Genomic DNA, 22,741 nt, shown 5'->3' with positions numbered 1-22,741 from the left:
ATGGTCTGTCCCGAAGAACTCTGTTTATTCCTGAAGCATCCCGGTCTACTCTCCCTAGTCCAGTTCAGCACAGAAATGATAAATGGATTACAGTATTCTTCCCTAGTGTCCTTGAGATACTCGCAACTGACACTTGAAATGATTCCCAGTTGCCATCCCTGACCTACAGCTGATCATTTACCAAGCACCTTCCACACGGGAAAAGTTAAAGTCAGAGGGCCACAGCCGGCAGTGTGACTATCTCAGAGGAGATGCTGAGGTCAGCAAAGTCATTTTGAGTCCTACATCGAGTTCTAAGGTCCTTCTCCCAAGTATTTAGAATGTCCCTCAAGGACAGGAACAGGCTCTCTGGCACACTAAAGGAATACAGCAAGACCGGTGGTTGACAGCATAGCCATGAGATCCGGGCAGTGAACACTCGTAGTGGAGTCTGGGCTAAACAGTTGTCCTCTCCTTGGTTCTCGTGAAAAGTATAGGGGACAGGATAGCCCAGGAGGATCCCAAACACAGTACAGAGATTCCAGGCTGAGGAACACAGCCTGCTGCAGGAGACTGCCAGAGATCGGTCCCTCTGCAGCCCCTGCAAATGTGTGATGATCTCCACCACGAGGGCCTTGAAGTCCTGAAGCTGGTCCAGGGAGCAGACGGCAGGGTAAGGTTGAGAGCCAGAAACATCCACAAAGGCTATACTACCAAGCAGCACCTGCTCCAAATGCCGACGCACATACTCAGGATGGACAATCAGGCTGTTCTCTGCAATCTCGAGGACGTGAAGCCCCTGGGTTGGGAAGCCCAGGCCCCGCAGCTTCTCCAGGTAACTCTGGATTTCGGGTGCCCCTGCAGAGCTGCAATCGTACAGCAGAGCTGGCTTCAGTCCCCTGGCCACAGCCAGCACCTCTCCAGCGAGATGAAGGCAGACAGCTCTGGGAGGGCCCCGTCGCTTTCCCATGCCCAGGGTCTGCTGAGCAGCTGCCACCAGCAACTGAGGACTTGGTGTTGACATGAGATCTGGTAGCGACAGTAAGCAGGGCCTTCTTAACTAGCCACAGTTCCCTCCCCTGGGCTGCTTCTCTAACCTCCAGGCACTTGAAGAAGGGCCTAAAAACAAAGCAGAGGATTATTAACACCAGCTAGTGACTCAGCCGAAGAAGGAAATGACAACCCACTCCAGTGCTCTTGCCTGGAGAATACCAGGGGCGGGAGAGCCTGGTGGGCTGTCATCTATGGGGTCACACAGAGTCGGACACGACTGAAACAACTTAGCAGCAGCAGCAGTGACTCAGCAGGAAACCTGCCAACAGCTTTTCCTTAAGTCTTACAGCATCTTCCAGAGGTCGTTTTCCCCTCTGCTTTGGAATGTTAACCCCGCCCAGACAAGACAGGGTCACCAATGCTACTTGATTTACTCGTTGACCCAAGTCTCCATCAGTCCCAAATTCCTGTGTCTTTCTGGCCTATGGTTAGATTTATATTGTAACTGGCGTCCATCCTAAGTTTGATCTGCTGTAATTTACTTCCTCTGCTTCAAACTTAAGGGAGCTTGGGGCACAGAAGAGAGAGCGAGCAGATTTGAGAAAAATTCTGAGCATTTCACCCAAAACTGCCTTCTGAGTAAAGTTCTGGGTTTCAAAGGCATTCTCTTTCATTTCCAACTCCTCCTTCTCTTCCAGCCAAGAACAGCTGTAAGAAAACCAATCTAATTAAACTCACACACACTAGAATGTGGCCTACCAACCATCTCGCTGCGTGCCTGCTCCGTCCGGTCCAACTCTTTTGACCCCATGGACTGTAGCCCGCCAGTTTCCTCTGTGCATGGGATTCTCCTAACAAGAATACTGGAGTGGGTTGCCCTGCCCTCCTCCAGGGGATCTCCACCCCCCAGGGATCGAACCCGCGTCTCCTGCATTGCAGCCAACTGGGAAGCCACCAAGCATCTCACCGAGACATAAAAGTAAACAAATGAAACCAGCTAGAATTGTAAGAAGGTTGTAATTTAACTTCTGACGGTCCCGCCTTGCCCTACTAATGGACATTTTCGGGCTCCAGGACAATGGGCTCACCTCAACCCCCACGCCGTTTCGTGAACATAGCATCCTGACTTGTTAAATGAGGCAGAGTTGTCTCTCACACATACTGATACCTACGTTCTCCTACTTCCGCTGCAGGCTCGCGGGCTCAGGAACTCCTTCCAGTTTCCTGCCCCTTGGCAGGAAGGCCGTGAGGCCCGTGCCCTCAGCAGCAACAAAGCTGGAAATTCTTCTCAGCACGGGCAAATCCTTCACTGCCTTCGGGGCCCAAGTCGGCGAAGTCGGCCTGTTGCGCATGCCCGACACAACCCCAGTTCCGCCCCCTTCTGTGACGTCACCCAGTCGGCTCCCGCGCCTCGCGTTAGAACCACCCAGCCGGAAGTGTGGGCGCCTGAGGCCCAGCCCTTTCCGGCCAGAGAGGCATTGCCCCCACCCGTTAGCGTAGGAACCGAAGGGGGAGGAGTGGAGGAAAGCAGGCGACTGAAGCTGGTCGTTCGCCGCCTCTCCTAGCGTCCCGCCGCTTCCCCACGTTATGTATTATTAAGTCCAGTGTCCCACCTGACCCGGAGGGCAGAAGCAGAGCACGCGGCTCCGGAACACCGTTTGATTTGTTTCTGGAGAAGTTCACTTTCCTCTCCAAACGAAACATCTCAAGATTAGCGACGTGCTTTACAGATCTTCACTTGTAGGTGGTGCTGTAAAGCTTTTTTTCACTTTGACCTGCCTAAGCCCTGAATCTGAAAGGCTGAATTCCGAGAAGTGGGTGGACAAGTGTCCTGGCCAAGGTTCGTCATCTCTAAATAGGGCGTGAAGGGCATGAGTGTTTTCACTCCCAACAGCTGTGTGCTATGTATGCTTCTAGGCGCTGGAGGTATTGGCAGCTAAGGAAACAGCAAGAAACCCGCCTTCGTGGAGCCCAGGCTGTAGGAATTCAGTTTGCTGACTTCACATGAGAAATGGGAGTCAGAGATGGAGAAGCTTTTCAATCAGGTCATTAAGAAGAAAACGTTATTTCACTGAAAGGTTTACCAGCGATATGACCCATACCACGAAGGGGAATAATTTCTTGGGAGAAATTCACATCTAAAGAAATGGCCCAAACTTGTTGATACATGAGCAGAGTAGAGGCTAAGGGGAACTGCGGGCACCTACCCTGGAAGTTTCACTCCTGGCTGTACCTTAGGTCTTCAGACTGTGAAGAGAGACCACTGTGGAGTGGAGGCGTGGCCAACTTGGAAGGAGGACCGGCTTATAGGGCTTCCATTTTAATGTTCTTAGCTCAGAGGGAATCAGAGTAGAAACTAATTTTAGAATTTTTTCCCTCGCTGGGTTTATTTTCCCGTAGTAGTTAGCAGTCAGTCTCTCAAAGGAAAGACTTATTTAGTTCATTCATTTATTCTGACAAGAAATATTTGAGAACATTCTATGTACCAGGTACTGTGCTGGGGCTGGCAGCACAGTCCAAGACACACAGTCCTTACCTCCAGCAAGTTTGCAGTCATGCAGGACACAGATACTGAGCAATTACTAGGGAATTGATTATTCTGAAAGATAAGTGTAGGGTGCTCTGGGGACATATAGCCAGGGACCTAATTATATGACAAGGGACCAGCCCAGATCCAGCATTTGCCCTCTCATTTATACCTACAACTAGTTTTGGGTTTTTTTGTCCCCAGTGAGACACCATGACAAGTTTTCATGCGCCATTTCACCTCAAGGTTGGGAGGGAAGAAATGTTCTTTTTTGTTTCGCTTATCAATATAATGTGGTTTGTGTCCCAAACCACATGCAGGCGGTTCCAAAGTCTGCTTTTGAACAGGACGTGCAGATCCAGACTGTGACCAACCCAATGGGGAGAAGGGTAGACAGTGAAGAAAACCAAACGCTGGTGACACCGCCTGAAGGCGCGGAAGCAGAAAACACCCAGGGAGGCTGAGGTGGAACAACCGAAGAGAGAGCAGACTCAGTTTCCAAGAAAGGACACCTGGCAGCAGGACCAGAGAAGGAACCGTGAGCGAGACCAGTGGAGAGCCCTGCACGCACTCTCCCAGTGTTCTGCAAAGGATAAACAACAAACTCTGCTATTGGGTTAAGGCCTCATAAAACCACTCATTCATTCCTCTGACATATTCATAAGCTGTTCATTACATACTAAAAGTTCAGTCTTTCTTGGCACCTAAACACTATGCTCTACACCCTTTGCCAGCTCACATTTTCTGGGCCCTCATCCAGATGGGCAGCCTGTTAGCATCACGTAGAAAAAGGGGACGGGCCTGGCCCAGATCCAACAGTTGTCCTCCCAATGTATTTACTGTGGATTTTTTTTTTTTTTAAACTTTGAACTATACAGACACAGAGGCAGCCAGATGTCAATTCCAAATCCCTCACTTCACCCACTCAAATGCTCCCAAAGTATAAAGTTTCTATACCTTGCATATTTCCTGGTCTCTAGAAACCCAACTTCTGCTCTCAATTGAGCACTCAGATTTCTCTTGGTCATACTTTAGTAACAGTAGATCGACTAGGTCCCTTAGAGACCCGAAAACCACAGCTTAAGCATTCCGAATAAACAAGTACCATTGCTACTTGTAATTGAGGGGAGCTTATGGTTTTTGAAATAAAGGTAGCCCAACTTTTTAGCTAGCTCAACTTCAGTAGCAAGTAGGAGGTGGCTTTAAGGATAGCAGAGCAGATGTGGACTTTCTTAATACGATATGGCCCACAATAGGTTTCAGTATTCAGGAGGATTGGGGCCTGCAACCAGAGACTAGCATCTTGTTTTCCATTTGGGGCGTGGAGTTTAAATTATGTAGAATTTCACCGTAAAAAGAGTAAAAGGGTCAAGGGCAAAGTGAAAGCGAATACCAGTTTGTGGTAGCCATGGCTGCAGTGTTCTGCACCACTCTTCACCTTAATTGTTCAAACCCACCTACCTCCACCCAGGAGGGAAACGTGCAGGTTTGTACTACATGCGTTTTTTCCAGAAAAGCACTGCCCAGGCCTTCTTCACCCTGCCCTTAACATATTCAACACCCTGTTTTTCCCAACTACAAAAAATCCAAATGAGAGGAAAACACCTCCATGCACAGACGAACTGTCCTTGTCTCTTCTGTAGTCAGAGGCGTTTGTCCTGTGGGCCCAGCTCAGTGTCAAGTCTTCCTCAAAGAAGGGAAAGAAGAACAAGGGAGCTTTATCCTCTCTGAAGGCTCTCACTGAGTCATAGACTCTCATCTCTCTCTCACACACAGAGTGGTACAGACATACCTCATTTTATTATTGTGCTTTGCTTTATTGCACTTTGCAGATACTGTGTTTTACAAATCAAAGGTTTGTGGCAACCCTGCATCAAACAAGACTAGTGGCACCATTTTCCAACAGTATTCGCTCACTTCATGTCTATGTGTGACATTTTGGTAATTCTCACAATACTTTAACTTCTTTTTTTGTTATGGTGATCTGTGATAAGTGATCTTTGATGTAACGCTTGCAAAAACTTTATGACTCATTGAAGACTCAGATGATGGTTACCATTTTTTAGTTAAGGTACGCACATTTGTATTTTTAGATATACTGCTATTGCACACTTAGACTACGCCATAATGTAAACATAACTTTTATATGCCTTGGGAAACCAAAAGATCTGTACGACTTGCTTTACGGCAATATTCACCTTATTGTGGTGGTTTGGAACTAGCCTGGCAATACCGCCGAGGTATGCCTGTATGTGGTAGCAAGTTGAACACCTGACCACAGAATCCCTAACCTTTTTCTATGTCAACAGCTTCCTTTTAGAAGCTCAATTTGTGAGCTTTTACTCCACAAGCTGGGTGACTTTCAGACTTTGGCACCTATTTCTATTTAGATATCAAGCTTAGTTCCTAAGCAACCAGCTGGCACCCCTCCCTCTTTCTTCCCCCATCAGGGAACCAGCCTACTATACTAGCATAACAGGTCAAACGGAGATCAATCCTGGACAAATCAGTGCTTCAGGGGACTTTAATGAAAGCAAAAAAAAAAAAAAAAAATGGCGCAAGAACAAGGCAGAAGGGTTCTGTTCTAGGCAGTTTTGCCTTGTACAAATAGAATGAAGTCATCAAGTCAGAGTCTTAAAGCTGGCATTATTTCAGGCATCATTCTAACTCCTTCACTTTACAGTAACGAATATGAAGCCCAGAGGTTAAATGACTTGGTTCAAGGTCACCCCCCTGGAAGCAAAGCTGCAGTTAGAACCCTGTTGTCCAGACTCCAGGCTAAATCTCCTTCTATTGATACTACATTATACTGGGAGGTTTAAAGAAGAAGAGGAAAGTATGAAGGGTGATTTTTTTTATAAATTAAATCAACTTTAAAAGCTAGACATACTTGGAGAGTCAGAGACTACTAATGCTGTTAGAAAGAAGAAAGGCTTGAAAGCTGGTTAAATCTGAAAAATAAAAAATATTCATATGTACAATATTGTAAAAAAAAGGCATTCATGATTACTGGGCTGGCAGGGTAGTGGGCAATTGCATGCTGGGGGCGGGCTGCATAGGCTGCCAGCTTTCCTGGGTTTGCAGGATGCGGTACAGCTGCTTCAGCTGAGCAACGATGTTATCCTTGATGTCTGGAGTTGAGATCTGCAGGCGGACACTGCCACTGTCAAAGGATCGTGTGAAGTCACCAGAAAACATCTCATAGATCATCCGAGCCACCACCGGAATGACCTGTTCAGGACACAGAGCACACAGGTATCCTCTGAGAAAAAAGTTCAGAGAAAGAAAAAAAAAAAAAGAAAACCAGCAGGAGGGACCCAAGGTTGAAGGAAGGACTAGTGAGGCCATGGGGAAGTCCCCAACTTTAATGTCTAGACACAAAATATGCTTTTATCTCTCTGGACTATCCTGCCAAGGTTCACTTTAGAATTTGGTTCAGATGAAGGTAAAGAACCGAGAGGCAGCATCACATCACATACCTAAATAAATAGCTGCTTATTGACAAAGACTTTTACCCAAATTTCATCTGTTCACAGCCAAACCCAAGTGGTCTTGTTGCCACTTTCCAGAATATGTCCTTAAAGTAGCTCAAAAGACTTCTAAAATTAGGCTTCTGCAAGACTCTAAAGTCAGTGAGAAAACAAAGTCTCCCGTGAATCAGTAATTTGCCTTGACAACCCTCTATTCTCCAGCCTGGTTCTACTGTACAATATACAAAACTTTGTTGCTACTCCATCTAATAGGATTAAAATGCACACAGGCTGATGGATCCCTCAACTCAGAGCTCAACCCCAGACCTATGGGCTAAAGCATTGATAAAAAGGCAAAGAGTTGTTGACACTTATCTCCTCACCTGAACCAAGATGAGTTTCCTTTCCTGGGGTTTCCCATCTGGCCATTCTTCCCCGAAGCATAAGTAGATTTCAAATGGTGGCTGCTTCTCTATCTGTCCTTTCTGGTGGGCAATGAGATCTGTAGAACATGGGAGGGCAGTTTGGTATACTGGGTCATTCCATATCCATTCAGTAAATACCAGCTTTTATGTTATGTTGTCTGGCATAGTAGCCACTTGCCACATGTGGCTACTGCATTTAAATTCACTAAAAGTAAATGGTTCCTTAGTCACATTAGTAACATCTACATACTCAACAGCCACATGTGGCTAGAGACTAACATACCAAACTACACAAATATAGAAGATTTTCATCATTTTAGAGGGTTTTATCGGATACCACTTAAACTAGACTTGGGGTTCAAATCACACTGGAAAATTTACATCTCATTCCTCTCCTTAAATATACCTGCTTGAATTTGCCACTCAAATATGTCCCAAACAAAAAGACTATATGTTTAACCAATTATGATGAGTAGGGTCACCTTCTAAAGTGAAGGATAAATAAGTTGGTGGACTCTGGGGAGCAATGAAAGGCTGTCTCCCTCTTCTGCCAACAAAGGAACTACAACCAACCTAAAACTGGCTTCAAATATGTAGCTTTGGAGTGGAACGTCCTTCTGCCCCGGTCACTTTTATTTTTTAGAATCAAGGTTCTCTTCTACCTTGACTTCTTGCTGAAGAAACTGTTTCTTTAAGAACTTTGCAGAGCCAGGAGAGGCGGGGCAGGAAGAAGGAAGACATACTTGCAGGGAGCTGTTCCCACCCATCAATCCTCTGAAAAAAGACTCACCACTCAGGAACGTTTCCAGACAAAACAGTTTGACCTTCTTTTGTCTCTCAATCAGGTTGGGGGCAACAAGTGATGGGGCACATGGCCCAGACCAGTACACCTTGCACTGGCACAGCCTGATGGCGTAGATGGCGTGCCCGCTGACCTCCAGGATCAGTCCTCTATCCATGACGTCTAGCAGCTTGCTGGTGAACAGCTTCTGCTTCTCATTGGTGATGTGCTCTGGCCCCGGGAACTTGACCTGCTCCAGGCTGACGGGACCAAAGAGCTCCTCCTGGTCAGGCATGGGACCCAGGTCCCCATAGAAGAGCCGGCAGCCTTGGGGGTTGCTCACGGTCATGGTCTGCCCATATTCCTTCCCACGGTACTGAAACTTGATGTCCAGGTCAGTCACTGCAACGTAAGACGGGACGGTGAGAGTCCTGCCCCACTGCTCTGCCTGTCCATCCCTAAGACTCGTGCAAGTCCATTAGGATCAAGCCATCTTTCAGCCAGCGTCCAGGAAGGCCACTGGCATAGTTATCCTTCCTGCAACACAGGGAGACATCAACATATCCTGGGAGTATTCCCTCAAAAGGCTGCCTTGAAGCAAACAGTTCAGAGTCCATCTATACTATCTTGGTTCAATCACCACTCCCTAAGAGCTAGAATTCCTCCAACCAAAGTTCTGGGTCCTAGTCTCCCCATTTTGTACTGAGTCTTTACATCAACAGGCGTTGGAAGGAGCTGAAAAGACTAAGGCAGCATCTGGTTTGTGTTGTCATTTTTGACTCACTGTTTAAAGAAACCAGAGAGACAATAAAAAATACCAAGCCATCTTTCTGAAAAGTACACAGATGAGCACACACTGTCGATCTGTTCTAATAATACATCACAAAAGGACACAGTTCACAGCAAAGTAAATTTTCACTCAGCAAATGTCTATTGAACGCTATAGGTCTTACCAAAGCTATCAGCCTCTTGGACAAAATGGTAGTTTCCCCCCACCCCCGGCCCGCCCCCTACCGTGTGTATTGTGAAAGGGAGAGGCAGGACATTGATTCTTCACTGAGATGGATTTGTGCACAATTCAGAAAGAGAGATTCTCTGGATCCTAAAGCCCCTCAAAACCCAAGAGCCTCCTTGACCAAATCCACAGTCATTAACCTCCCTTTCCCACAACTAACCTGGTCCCCAAATATCCTAGGCAAACTGATAAACCCAGGCCTTCCACCCACCTAAGAGGTGAGTAATGCAGAGCTGCACAGCAGCCAATCAGAGGATCTTCTTGGGCAAGCAGGTATGGGCTAATGTTTCTTTACTTCTTCCCCAGTGACTCATCAGCCAGCCAGGAACCAGACACAGAGGCTGCCTGGGGGACTATTCTATACAAGGCAAAGAAATGGAGGCAGAAGGTGGGGCAGGAAATGGACTATAATAGGAGCTGAAGATCCAGTTAGGAAACCGAGGCTTACTTACTTGGGAGTGAGCTGATCCACAGCTCTGGAGAGCTATAGAAAGGCTGTATAGGCGCCTGAGGCACTTCCATCTCCAGAGGCTCCGTTTTGGGCCACACTGCTTCAGGGCTGCAGTTGCCCACACTGCAGTTGCCCACACTGGCTGGTGCTATGGGAGAACCTAAAACGGAAAGCTGTGGGTGAGCTGGCGGGGTACCACTCACATACCACCTGGGTTGGAGGCTCTAAAACCTTAAAGGTCTAACACTGGACCACAACTCAGTGTAGCAGCCCATCAATAATGCCCCCAACAAACACCAAAAAGAAACAAGGTTCTCCTGCTTCTATAACTGCTTGTGAGTTCTTGCATCGACTCATAATTCTGACAATGTACATTTGCTGATGACTAACAGACAAGTGAGTTTTCTCTGGGATTAAATTAGAATGGGTATGAATGTGAGGTTCCCTGTTGCAAAATTTGGGCCCAGCAATTAAATAGAAGTTGGTTGTCTTCTGTAAAATAAACTCAACTAAACTGATTGATTAACTTTGAGTGTTAATACATAGAAATTCATTTAAAAACAAACAAATACTTTATATGCATGAAACTTCTAAAAGGATACTCAAGAAACTGGTAAGATCTGTCTCCTCCAGGAAAGGAACTGTTTAGAGAAAGGATGGAAGGAAAATCTTTCAGCTGATTTCCTTTTTGTAACATTATGAATTTAAACCATGTAAGAGTATTATTTATTCCAAAGTATCCAATTAAAGAAACTGAGGCTCAAAAGGTCAAATGACTTGATTTTAAGTCCCATAGTAGCAAAGTGAAAAGAACTTGAGAGAATGAAAAACCCATGCTATTTCCCTGCTATTGTCAAAGTTGGCTCACTCCAAAGTTTTCAGATTTCTCCTCCTAACCTCACCTTTTATGCATCTATTCTTCAACAACTCTTCTTTCTCTGCCCAACAGCTCTGACATCACAGAGGTTAATGTTTCTTTGATCCTTTGTGTACAAGTCTGGTTAAATCTATGTGCCCATTTTACTTTCGTTTTTAATATATGTTCACATGTTTCCATAAAGGACCCAAGGTGGCCCGTAACATAAGGCCACAGAACAGAATCTTGAATAAGACATGAAAACAAATAGGAAATCAGAAAAACATTTTTTAAATAGTAAAAAAAAAAAGTATATATATCTTGGAAATGAGTTGTATCCTTTTAAGGGGTGAGAAGAACAGAATGAGTCAGCCAAGGATTTGGGAAAGGATCTCACGTTTCCAAATGTCCAAATCTTAAAATTTCACTAAATGGGAATGTAGCTGTGGCAATATTAGCCTGAGCGAGCTCTATGATGACTGTCTTTACTCATCACTTGGTTGCAAAGTTATAAATGACAGGGTAAGTGAAGGAAGACAAGCAGACAGGTAAGAGTCATTTCTTGACTCTCCGAGGAAGGGGCATCATCTAGAGTACGGTATTCCAAAATCCTAAAGGAATCATCTTGCCATACTGAATTTTCTAGGTGGCAAAATTATCTCATTTGACCCATAGCAGCCAGGTAGCACTAGTGGTAAAAAAAAAAAAAAAAAAAAACTTGCCTGCCAATGCAGGAGACATAAGAGATTCGGGTTCAATCCCTGGATTGGGAAGATCCCCTGGAGGAGGCATGGCAACCCACTCCAGGATTCTTATCTGGACAATCCCATGGACAGAGGAGCCTGGTGGGCTACAGTCCATGGAGCCGCAAAGACTGAAGCAACTTAGCACACACGCACAGCCAGATGGAACTTAGAAAGGCAGTGAAAAGCTGCTCAACTGAATGCAAGTCACGTGACTAGGAGCGTGTCAGTGGAAAGTTCAAGCAAAGATGCTGCAGAAGAACAATTCGCCCTGTGTTTGAGAATCCTCGGTACAACGGAAAATGCAGTACCTGCTCTGTCACACAGTGACCCTCAAACCTCTCAACTCATTTTTCCTGGGAAGCTGAATTCAAAAGGTTAAAAAAAAAAAAAAGATAAAAGTCTCTCTAGTAGATAAATTTTATCAGAGCCTAGTATTAAGAGCTGTAGAAGCCACAAGGGTCCCATGATACAGTCTTAGCAGAGTAGACCCTGTTAAGGGAGTGACAGAAAATTTATAGCAAGACAAACACCAGAAGAATTGGCCTACAATTCATGAAAATGATATCTGCACTTTGACCTGAAGGAAATCAGCAAAATTTATAACAGCTGGTATATTTGTATGCACGATTGAGAATGAATTTCATTTTTTAATTTCTCTGAATTATCACATAAGACTCAGAAGATGCTCTCTATGCCTAGAAGCCACCCCCACAGGGATAACTGGGCCTAGGAATTCCTTTGCCTATGACCCCTACTTGCTAACAGACTGGCAGCCTGGCCACAGGGTCCAGTCACTGCTCCTAGGGCAGCGGTCGATATAGTGTCAACAGTTGCAAAACAAAAGCCCCTTACCTCCTCTTCACCCCTCCGCACCCCTCCATCACCCCACTCACCATTGATGTTCAGGAAGGGAAGGTGTCCTGAATGGGGACGTGGTGCTGTGACTGGTCCAGCTCATCTTCCTCATCTTCTTCATCCACATCATTGTCTTTCTCATCCCAAGGAGCAGACCCAGTGGATCCTTCCCAAAAAACAGACACACAAGCCCACAAGCAAGCCACTCACTTTTCACTGTCATCCTGGTAGCTGACCCACTGTTCAAGCTAGCCACTGCCAGCACAGAGGCTCCTGGGGTTCAGCGTGCACCCCCAATGCCCTAGCCAAAGTGTGGGGACCGAAGGTGTTCACCACCCCCACCTTCCAGCTCCTTCTCTAGAACGCTAATGTAAGCTCTCATCCCCCCCCACTATCCAGGAGCTGCACACCCTATTCCCTTCTCCTAGAAAACTTTTAACTTCTACTCTAAACCTACTTTGATGCATTAACATCCCTTTTAAGGACCCAAGGATCGCAGCTTCTCTCCTTTGTAAACTTAATGTGACAACAGAACCTTCCCTCATGGCAGGGCCTCCCTAGATTCACTGGAGGTCAAGTCTAAATCATCTGGCTCTCCAGTGATTTTGCCTGGAGAATCCCAGAGATGGAGGAGCCTGGTGGGCTGCCGTCTATGGGGTCGCACAGAGTTGGACACGACTGAAGTGACTTAGCAGTAGCAGTTGGATCTTACCCTACAAATTCAATGACATCCACCCATCATTTATAAAGAGAACTTATCAGCTTTTAGAATGTCATGTTAATTGATTCTTAGAACAGCCTTTGAAATAGGCAGGAAAGATGAGAGCCCAGGTTTTATAATGAAAGAAACTGAGGCTCAAAAGGTCAAAGGACTTGATTCAAAGTCCCATGGTAGCGAAGTGAAAAGAACTAGGTTTAGAACTCAGACCTTCCAAGTTTTAATCCCTCCTCCTTCTAAACTACCTGGCCTCTCTTCTCAGTGTTGAGCCCAGAGAGAAGCTATTTTTACAGAACTCTATGCTCCCTCCATTTTCTAAGGCTTCAGTGTTCCACTAAGTGAGCAGGAACACCTTGGTGAGTTTATATCTTTTGTTCTCTGAGCCTTTCCAGCGACAGAATTTCTTGTTCAGCAGTCATAAACATTCTAAGCAAGGCAATTTTCAAGTCGACTATCTCTTGAAGGGTCTAGCCAGGAACCCAGCACACTGTCCACCTTCTCCCCAGCAGCTGGGGCCTCACCTGGGTTAATGATCGAGCCCTGGGGCTGGGGGATGTCACACACTTGATATATCTTCACTGGGTTCATGGGCACCTCCTTGGTGCCATCATACATCAGGTTGAATTCTCTGCTCTTGTTGAGAGCACAGCGGAGCTGGGCCTTCCATTTAGCTGGGTCGGGGTCATCTACCCCTTCCTGGTACTTCCCTGTCTCCACAGCCCAGGCCTGAAAAACAGGAAACTGCAGTGAATGCCTGCTGTTGCCCAGACACGCTGCAAAGTGTGCCCACCCTCCCGCATGCAGGCACGGACACACGTGGGCCTGCCTGGCCCAACCCCAGTGTACAGAGGCTGCAGCAGGGAGCACCACCTTGGAGGACCAACCCCAGTGTACAGAGGCTGCAGCAGGAAGCACCACCTTGACGGACCAGGCGAGGGAGGGCCGGAGTGAGATTAAACCAGATGCAAATATAACCTTGTGCAAAGAGGAGCCTTATCTCAAGCATTGGTGCCAGTTGGTGACTACAATGGCCATAATGAAGGGCTGAAAATAAAGAAACATCTGAAACAAATATACACTAAGATACTAATGGTAACTTTGAAAGCAGGAATGCAGATAATTTGTTTTACTTAATTTTTTTGACATGAGTTGCTTATATAACAAGAATAAAAAGGAAGATGGCATATGATTTGAAGCGTGTGGTCTTGCTGTCCCTCCCCTTCCATCTTCAATCTGATGCACAAATAACTGCAGAAACCAAGCGCCTTTAGGACTAAAATAGCCTGCGGGAGGGCAGGACACGCACTCTGAGAATTTCAACTCGCCGCAGCGGGCGGCGGAGGGCCTCAAGTCCTAATAAACTCACACTGCCTGCCTTTCCCTACTTTCTCAAACTCCCACATTGGGAACATTTCTCTGGAAACACCAGTGGCTGGTGGCCTGGGCCAAAACCACTGTGGCCTCGCCGCTCTGGTTTTCAGTTTCCAGGTCTAAGAGGCATCAGCTTTCTGCTTCATGGGCTATCCGCCCTTCCCCACCGTGAACATATTCTCCATGTCCATGCTTTCTTCAGGCCTGTCTAGTACGTCCTGGTGCAGAAAACGGGGGTGTCGTCTGCTGAGGACTCAAGATCGGGAAGCACACAGCAGCCTGTTCAAGCTGACAGGGCCCGTCGCTCGTCCAGCCCACCTCCCCGCCTCCAATCCTGACTGTGGACTTCTTCCTCAAGCCCAGACGGAGTTTTTCTGCCTTGTCCTCTGAGTACTCTGGTCTCTCTCAGTCATTCCCTGCAGAGCCTCACAGTCACGAGGAAGCTTCTTCCAATAGCCAACCTGAATCCTTATCCTCTGATGCACTCACTTTTTCCTACCCTCTTCTGGGGCCGGAGGGGGCTCCCCTCCTTGCTGTGCAGTATGGAGTGAAGGGAGCTGACAAGGCTACTGCCCTCAGCGTAGCAGGCTCCATTGCATCCAGCCCCGGGTAGGCGATCTCCACCTCACTGGCCCCCAGTGTCCAGAGAGTCCTATCTCCAGTTGCACCTGGCGGTGCCTGGCGGCTACCTCTCCCTATTTTCCCCTCCATTTGTTTGACCTCCAGGTCCGCTCACTTCTGGCCCCACTCAGCTGGCTTGGGCAGTGCTGACTTTGGCACAGGTCTGCAAATTTCTGTGGCTCCCTGAATCCCTGCCTCTCCATGGAGAGCAGCCAGACTAACCCAGAGCCTTTTCTGCTCACAGCACAGCCTCGCTCCTGGGCCCATTCAGACCCTGTGGAGGACCTGAGGCTGATGCAGCAGAGGGTGGTATCCACCACGTGACAGCCATTGTCTTCATAAACAACCCATGTTCAAACCCATTCTGAGATTCTGGTCACCGGGCAGGTCCCTATTTCTCTTCCAAAAACAGACACAGTCTCTGCATTTTTATGGCAATTTATGAGTCCCTTTCTAGACGTTTATTTCACTCAATTCTCACAACAATCTCATGAGGCAGGCAAGACTGGTTTTATCCTGATTTTACCGAAGGGGAAGCTAAAGCCCAGAGAGATTATGTGACTTGTTCGAGACCACACACGCGAGTGCCGGTAGTGGGATCTGAAGCCGGGACTCACAGCTCCTGGTCAGAAAGGGCTGTCTGATAATGGAGGGGCAGCAGATAGGCCTGGATTCAAATCCTGGCCCCACCACTATGTGATTTGGGCAAGTTACGTAGCCCCTCTGAGATTCAGCTTTTACATCTACAACAGGAGGGTAACATCCTCTTTTCAGCATCATCGAGAACTAAATGAGATAATACTCCTAGAGTGTGGAGCAGATACCCTCTTAATTCTGGTCATCACCTCGACACCCTTATGCTGCCAAAGGCCTGCCAGAGCTTGGGATCTTTGAAGGCACCCTCATTCTCCTCCTGACACCCAGACCTCCCCTTAGCATGCCGCAAACAGATGCACAGATATAACTAGGACAGAGCAGCTGCACGCAGCCACCTTTTCCTCAAGCCCTAAGGATTCAGAACATTCTCGTGAGTGGAACCTTCGGGAACCAGCCTCTTTCCCCATGGCCAGCCACCATCAGGCACTTCAGTAACAAGTCCGGCTGCAGGCCAAGGCAAGAGGCCAGACCAGGCCCATCCTCCTTGATGCCAGCTCCAATAATTGGTGCTGGTTTCCAGATGGTTTCCTTACCACTTTTATATCATTATTAAATTTTTAAATTAAAAGCACTGATTTACTTTGTAAGTATTCACAGGCCAATTTTTTTCTCTACCTCTTGTCTCTGTACCCAATAGAACGGTTCTAGGATGGCTCTCCTTTGAGGTATGAGTCCACCTCTCCTGGCCCAATCTCAGCCAGAACCTGGGGCATCAATCTTTAGAGGTTCAGAATAGAGACTGGATTTCACTTGACTTCCAGCTGCTAGTCAGGGAAAAAATGGAGAAACTCATTTCTCCGTGTTTTGGAGGTGCAGGAACTAAAGTTACTCAAGAGACAGAAGACTGACCAGCACAGAGAAGTCGGTCTGGAGTGGAGGCACAGGCTCCAGAGTTACAAACCACATAATAGCCCTTCCCACAACTACCTTCTCACTGACTTCCATCTTAGATTTTGGTTTCACTCACATTTTATAAAGTGTTACGTGATTCAATCTTGTTTTCAGTTAAGCAAAATAACTCTCACATCCAAGCTATTCTTTAGTTAAGAAAACATTTGTAGAATAAAAACCTGTAATTAAATCACCTTTCATTTTTTTAAGATGGCTCAGGGGTAAAGAACCTGCCTTCCAATGAAGGAGACAGGGGTTCGATCTCTGGGTTGGGAAGATCCCCTGGAAGAGGAAATGGTGACCCACTCCAATACTCTTGCCTGGAAAAAATCCCATAGACAGAGGAGCCTGGAGGGCTATAGTCCATGGGGTCGCAAAAAGTCAGACACGACAGAGCACGCATGCATAGGTGGATGAGGCAAAATGTTTTAATTCCAAAAGAAACTTGCAGAGGGCCCTCAACACCCATTCTACAGGCTGTTAGGAGCCTGCTACCTGCTACCAGGCAGAACTCAGCAGTTCTGCCTGGGTCTGGATAGCCATTTCCAGGCCAGAGCAAGAACCTTGAGTGAATGAAAGACTGACTGCTGGCTGACCCTCCAGAGCTCTAGAACAGCCTCAGCATACAGGCAATTAGCAGGAGCATAGCCAGTCACACGTGCCATCCCTTGGGATGTGAGCTGAGTACCTTGGACCGATGGGAAAGAACAAACGGCCTCGACCGTAATAACAGACATGCCCCAACAAGAGAAATCACTCTGCCTGCTAAGTCTGTCCCCCCACCCGCATCAACGACATTCTGCTGCCTCAGCATCTTGGATCTAGCACCTTCTTCACGCCAAAATTGAAAACAAGACAATAAAAACCAGAAAGGCCTGAGAACTGGAAAACGTTTCGAGTGAGACCGTAAAAGAAGACCTTTACCTTGAAAATGGTGTTTTCCTCCTCTTGCTGGGGGCTGTGCCGGGTGGCATGTTTCCAGGGGATCTGGAAGCGTTTGGAGTCCCTGTGTAGCCAGATGAGCCCTGGGTACAGACCACTATCCACTTGGGCCACCAGCCAGGGCTTCAGCCGAACTCTGCGGGGGTGGAGGGCCATGATCTGGGCTGGGGGGAAGGGGAGAAGTGGGGAGAGGAGAATTAGGCCAGCCCCTGGGAAAAGTTCCCAGCCACTGTGCCCCTATGATAGAGCTACAGTTTCATTAGATTACAGCAAAGAAACTAAATATGGGAATAAACTGTGCCAGGTGGGGAAGAAAAGAAAAGAGGTTAAAAGGTTCTTTTGATTCTTATTCCAAAGCCATTTATTTTTCATGCTCCAGCCAAATCAGACTTATCATGTAAGTAGATCACATTTCTTCTATTTAAATCCTGAGGCAGAAAAATAAAAAGATGATGTCATCCCTGCTGGAACACAGTCCTTCCTGAAGTACCAAGAGAACAGAAGGGAAATTGCCCTTTTCAATCTCATCTTAGGAGAGGGAAGAAAAAAGTTATGGAAACAGCAAAGGATAGACAAGAACCTGAAGCGCGCGCTCTTTTTTTAGACAACTACGGAATGACAGCATCGTGATGAGAGAGAAGCAGGCAAAGGGGTGGGTCCTGGTTGCAAAGTCCTCACTCACATAGATGAGCAGGCAGTGTATCCACAGGAATCTGAGAGCTGCGCCTCAAGTCAGGTTTCCTTGCTCTGAGCCACCCAAAGGTTCTGTACAGGGCGGGGAAAGGGGGGGAAGGGGAGTGTGAGCAGGTTATCCCTAGAACAATCCAGTGCTCTGTAACTGAGCTCAGAAGCCCCGGAATAATCAAATATCACAGTGCCTAACCCTAAAGTCCGAAAAACAGTCATGAGACACGCTCCCTACTGTTAGGACAGCCTCCTTACCTAGGTCTGTTTATCTCCCCCACAGAGGCTGAGTGGAACTGATTGGCTACAGGAGCCAGCCTGGGTAAAGTCTGCAATTGATCCTCATAAAAATAGAAGGGCTCAGCACAGCCTAGCAGATAACATTTGGTGCCATCGGGGGAAACAAAGGCCTGTCCCAACTGGGTGTCTACAGGAAAGAGCAATCCCTGGAGAACTGCTTGCCTGGGATGTTGCATTTAGACTTTTTTTTTTTTGGTGTTCTTATCTCACTTTGTTTTTACTTTCACGTGAGAAACTGATGCCTGCAAAACAACGTTCATTCAACAAATATTTGTTCGTCAGCTACCGTGTGACAAGCGCGAGGTCAGTTATTAAACACAATGTTTTCATCAGACTGCCTGAAGAAATCCACACTGGAATTGCTCAAACCCCACAAGAACCTGAGAAAAGGAAGATAAATAAGTCACCTTCCCACCCAGAAAGATTCCCACCGGGGCTGTGGTTCAGAAATCAAACCAGTTGAGTCAGCTTAAATCTCCCCCTCAGAGGAGCTTAGCTGAGGGGGTGGCCCCTAATGCGTCACGTCTTTCCCAGGCCAGCCTGCAAACAAATGGGAAAACGCAAACCCAGCTGGGTCACCGGCACTTTAAGAGCAAAGCAGCGCCTGCCCTCACCTGAGCCTTCTGACCCAATTACCAAGCCCTGCAACTGAAACCTGCCCCCCTGGGAGCAGAGCTCCCCGTGGGCAGGCGTGGGCAGGCGTGGGCAGGCGAGGTGGCATGGGGTGTTCAAGTGCCCTCTACCCCCAAGTTCTTGGCCTTGAGGTAGGTTGCTCCATAGGGCAGCAAATCAAGCTATCAAACCCCGGAGAACATTTACCTTATAAGGTAGGAGGGAATGCATATCCTCCGCAGGGCAAGTTCTAGCCTTCCCTTCTTCAGTTCTGGCCTGTGATGATGGGGGGGGATGGGGCGAAGGAAGAACCAAGAGAACCGGAAATGGATGGCAAACGGGTCCAACCTAGTAAGGGGCTTTTGAGAAGATCTACTGCAATATGGTCAGCCCTCCTATACTGTTCCCTGGTGGCTCAGGAGGTCAAGAATCTGCTTGCAACGTGGGAGACCCAGGTTCGATCCCTGGGTCAGAAAGATCCCCTGGAGAGGGAATGGCAACCCACTCCAGTATTCTTACCTGGGAAATCTCATGGGCAGAGGAGCCTGGCGGGCTAGAGTCCATGGGGTCACAAAGAGTTGGACACAACTGAGCGACTAACACACTTACTGTAATATGGTCAGTCCTGTGTCTAGGACTGGCAGACATGTGAAATCCACCCCTTGAAGGATTGCAGGCTTTGAAGAAGAGAGTTCCTCCTAGTTGATCCACGGCACATCATGAAAAAAATTAAGGCAATCAAGCCAACACAAGGAACTGCACACAGAGTGATGGGGAGGGAGAAGTAGCCACCCATAGAGATCCGTGATTAAGATCTAGAACCCTGTGTTCTCAGCATTCTCCCAAGATGGCAGCACGCAGGGGCAACCCTGCCCAGCCTCCTCCTCCCTGCCCCACCTCCATCACAGCTAACCCTCCCCATCTTCTCAAAGCTGACCAGTATCTCCACCTGCCACCCAGTAAATAAGACTACAAAAAAAGGCAGAGAGGGAAAATTGGGAGGCAACCAAAATAGCAGGGGAAAACAGCTAATCAGACATTCATAGGCTGCAGCATCTAGCAGCTATTAACATTGAGGCATCTGAAGAATTTTTATTGGATTTAGGAAAATCTTTATATATGTACTTAAGAGGGAAAAGGCATCATACAATATTGACTGGGTAGTATCTCTTCCATCTTGTAACGTAACATGCACTTGTGAATATATGCACATAGAATTTTTAAAGGGGGTAGAAATAAGATATCGATGCAACGAGAAGTTCTTAGTCGTTACCCCAGTAGTTACCTTAGCGATGGTAGGATTGTGGGTGACTTTCACGCTTCCCTACATACTTTTATGATTCACATTTTCCTACAATGACATGTTTTGATTCATAACTTAAAACCAGAACACTACAAGTAATATATATATGTTTTTTTTTAACCACAGGAAGCTAAGACATTTCTTGGCCACTGGGAGGTAAAAAAGATGATGGCCTTCAGCTAATAGAAACCATGGTAACAACAATCCTCTATATCTACATAGGCTTTATAGTTTTCATGCACGCTTTTACTTAATGTGTCTGACCTCATCCTCATGATCTAGAAGTAGTGTTGTTATCATCCCTATTTTACAGCTGGGTTAACTGAGGCACAGTAAAGTGTTTTGTCTGGGGCCTGGACCCAGTACTTCTGAGTCAGAGTGTGCTGTACCATAACCTGGCACTGCACCCAGCCCTCCAAGTCTCTCCCTTCTTCTGTACACCAAGAGAGTAAACCAAAAACATCGACAAAGATCCAAGCAGCACAGAGGGCCAGTGAAGTGCTTAGGGAGGAGACTGCACGACACCCACCCTTAAACACACCTAAACCAAAGTTTTCTTTCAAAACACTCTTGCCACCCAAATCCCAAGGCCCACAGAACAACACTTGCCTAGTTGAATTCAGCTCTGGTTATCTCTAGCCGCCATCATAGCAAAATTCAAGGCCTGAGTCTCCAACAGGTATTCAACCAGCCACAGAACAAAGATGCTCACCCAATCACTCTCCTCACTCTGGGCCCTGAGCACAGATGCTTTCAGCCTCCCCAGGGCATGAACTGTCCTCTCTCACACCCCCAGTCCAGGGAACAGGCCCCCTAGAAACACCCGCACTGCCATCTCTGCAGCCCCTGCCCGGACTACTTTCCAGGAACACCCTGAAGCCGAGACTCAGCTGTCAATGATTTTGCTCAGAGTAAAACACACTCACTCTCATTTCCTGCAGACAGGCCTCAGGCGATGGTCCTGCTTTTTTCCTCCCTCCTCCTGGAGGGACCTGAAATGCCATCTTCCGAGTTCCCCAGTCTTTCCTCCATTTAGTTCAGCCCTGTTTAGGGGTAAATTCTGAACCTCTACCCATGATTCCTATGCCCTTCCCCGCTGCTTGATTGAAGTTGGGGGCTGGAGAGAGCTAGCGACCCTGTATGGGGTGCTGGTGTCAAGTGTTATACAAACATCTAAGCCTAAAGTACTGTTCTGGGTCGGCACCCCGCCGTCACCAACCCCTGCTCAAACGCGCCTTCTTCCTCTCCCTTCCTGGCTTCCACTTTTGACAGCCACCAAGAGAGCAGGGGCGCGTCGGGATGACCCCTTTACCACACAGCAGGCTCCCTGTGAACAGTGGCACCCCGGGCCTGCTTTCCAGCCCAGCCTGGAAGACTTTCCCCACTTCTCCACACCCGCCCTCCAGCCCCTTCAGGCGAAGAGAGCCTCACCCCCAGAGCAACCACACCCGGCGCCACCCTCCTCAGCACCTCATTTGGCTACTTGGAAATCCGCGGGTGTCTCCCAGGCCCAGGGCGAGGGGCCTGACGGTGCTAAACAAATTCCAGGAGAGAAAACAAACTGGCCGAAGCTACTGGTTGCCCCGACCCGCAATTTTCCAAAACACCCACCAAGATCAAGGGCCGGCTGGCCGGGTGGCCGGCCTGGGAAATCCCCTCTGTGGGCAGCGAGGGCCGGCGGAGTGGCGAGCCGGTAGGACCAGAGGGGTGGAGGCGCCGTAGCGCGCCCCGACGGTGGGTGGGTGGAGGCTGGGAGCCGCGCACTCCCGCTGGGCGGGGAGGGAAAGGAAGTGGACCGAAGCGAGGGGTGGGGAAGGGTCCGGCGATCCCAAGCTGGGACTGACCATCCAGTAGCCACCTGGGCCACAGGGACGGGCACCCAGCCCTAGAGGACATCGGCCGACGCACGGATGTCCCTAAGCAAGCTCTCCTCACCCCTGCAGGCTCTGGAGGGGACCCTTCACCAGCGGGCGTGCCCTCCCTTCCCCAAGCTAGTCTCCGGACTTTGGCGTTCCCACCTGTCTTCAATCCGGCTGCCAGAAGCGAACGTCCCTCCGAACCAAGTCCCCAGGTACGATCACCGCCGCCACCGCGCTCCTCGACCCGTAGGGCGAGCAACGCCTGGCTGTGCGCTGGTAGGGATTGCGGGCTCCGCTCCCCGCCCCGCGCCGGCCCTTACCTGCCCGGCCCAGGTGCGCTAGGCTCACGTCAGCGCCCCGCCCGGGGACGCCGCGGCCCCCACCTCCGCCGTCCGGCCCCGCCTCCCAGGTGTAGGCCCGCCTCCCAGGTGTGGCCACGCCCCCACATCCGGGATTGGCGGGTCGCGATAAATATGATACTCTGTTCCTGGGGGGCCCAGGCCCTCGCAGCGCCTTCCCCACCGCCCTGCCCTGCTTCTTATTCAGGCTGAGAAAGTAAACGCCAGGATTCAGGTCTCGACCTGACCCCTCGGGGCTCGTGGGCTTGTCCACTGGAAGCGACTGCGAGGAAATCTAAGTCGAGAAGATTTAGCTCTAATTCGAGAAGGGGCCTCCCTTCCCTTCT

The 22,741-nt window shown here is 48.3% G+C and overlaps 2 protein-coding genes and 1 long non-coding RNA gene across 4 annotated transcripts; 1 reads left to right on the top strand and 2 right to left on the bottom strand.

Moving 5' to 3' along the window:
- Positions 1-3: 3 nt before the first annotated feature.
- Positions 4-2,304, bottom strand: C16H1orf74 (chromosome 16 C1orf74 homolog). 2 transcript variants are annotated; one of them, XM_005217343.5, is made up of 2 exons: positions 2,061-2,304; positions 4-1,098 (listed from the first exon to the last, which is right to left on the bottom strand). In XM_005217343.5, exon 2 carries the CDS (start codon positions 1,001-1,003, stop codon positions 212-214), a length of 792 nt encoding a protein of 263 aa, XP_005217400.1. In that variant the 5' UTR covers positions 1,004-1,098; positions 2,061-2,304; the 3' UTR covers positions 4-211. The 2 variants fall into 2 exon arrangements, with proteins under 2 accessions (XP_005217400.1, NP_001093811.1); NM_001100341.2 differs by having other exon boundaries at positions 2,145-2,262.
- A 68-nt stretch (positions 2,305-2,372) lies between these two features.
- On the top strand, positions 2,373-4,152 carry LOC101907807 (uncharacterized). Its single transcript, XR_812138.4, has 3 exons — positions 2,373-2,812; positions 2,890-3,017; positions 3,820-4,152. It is a non-coding gene; the product is annotated as an uncharacterized lncRNA (long non-coding RNA).
- Positions 4,153-6,005: 1,853 nt separating this feature from the next.
- Positions 6,006-22,378, bottom strand: IRF6 (interferon regulatory factor 6). Its single transcript, NM_001076934.2, is given in 10 exon segments — positions 6,006-6,730; positions 7,353-7,471; positions 8,185-8,577; positions 9,643-9,801; positions 12,137-12,152; positions 12,155-12,264; positions 13,338-13,542; positions 17,281-17,462; positions 17,981-18,063; positions 22,216-22,378. Coding segments are annotated over 8 exon segments (1,401 nt in total). The 5' UTR covers positions 17,455-17,462; positions 17,981-18,063; positions 22,216-22,378; the 3' UTR covers positions 6,006-6,505.
- Between the last annotated feature and the right edge of the window lie 363 nt (positions 22,379-22,741).

This window comes from Bos taurus, chromosome 16, assembly GCF_002263795.3.
Source record: "Bos taurus isolate L1 Dominette 01449 registration number 42190680 breed Hereford chromosome 16, ARS-UCD2.0, whole genome shotgun sequence".
Classification (NCBI taxonomy): Eukaryota; Metazoa; Chordata; class Mammalia; order Artiodactyla; family Bovidae; genus Bos; species Bos taurus.
Note: the sequence above shows the minus strand (reverse complement) of the source record. Positions and strands in the feature narration are given on the sequence as shown.

Excerpts from the sequence above, each read along its gene's own strand:
- C16H1orf74 (XM_005217343.5), bottom strand. The coding sequence starts at position 1,003 with ATGTCAACACCAAGTCCTCAGTTGCTGGTGGCAGCTGCTCAGCAGACC.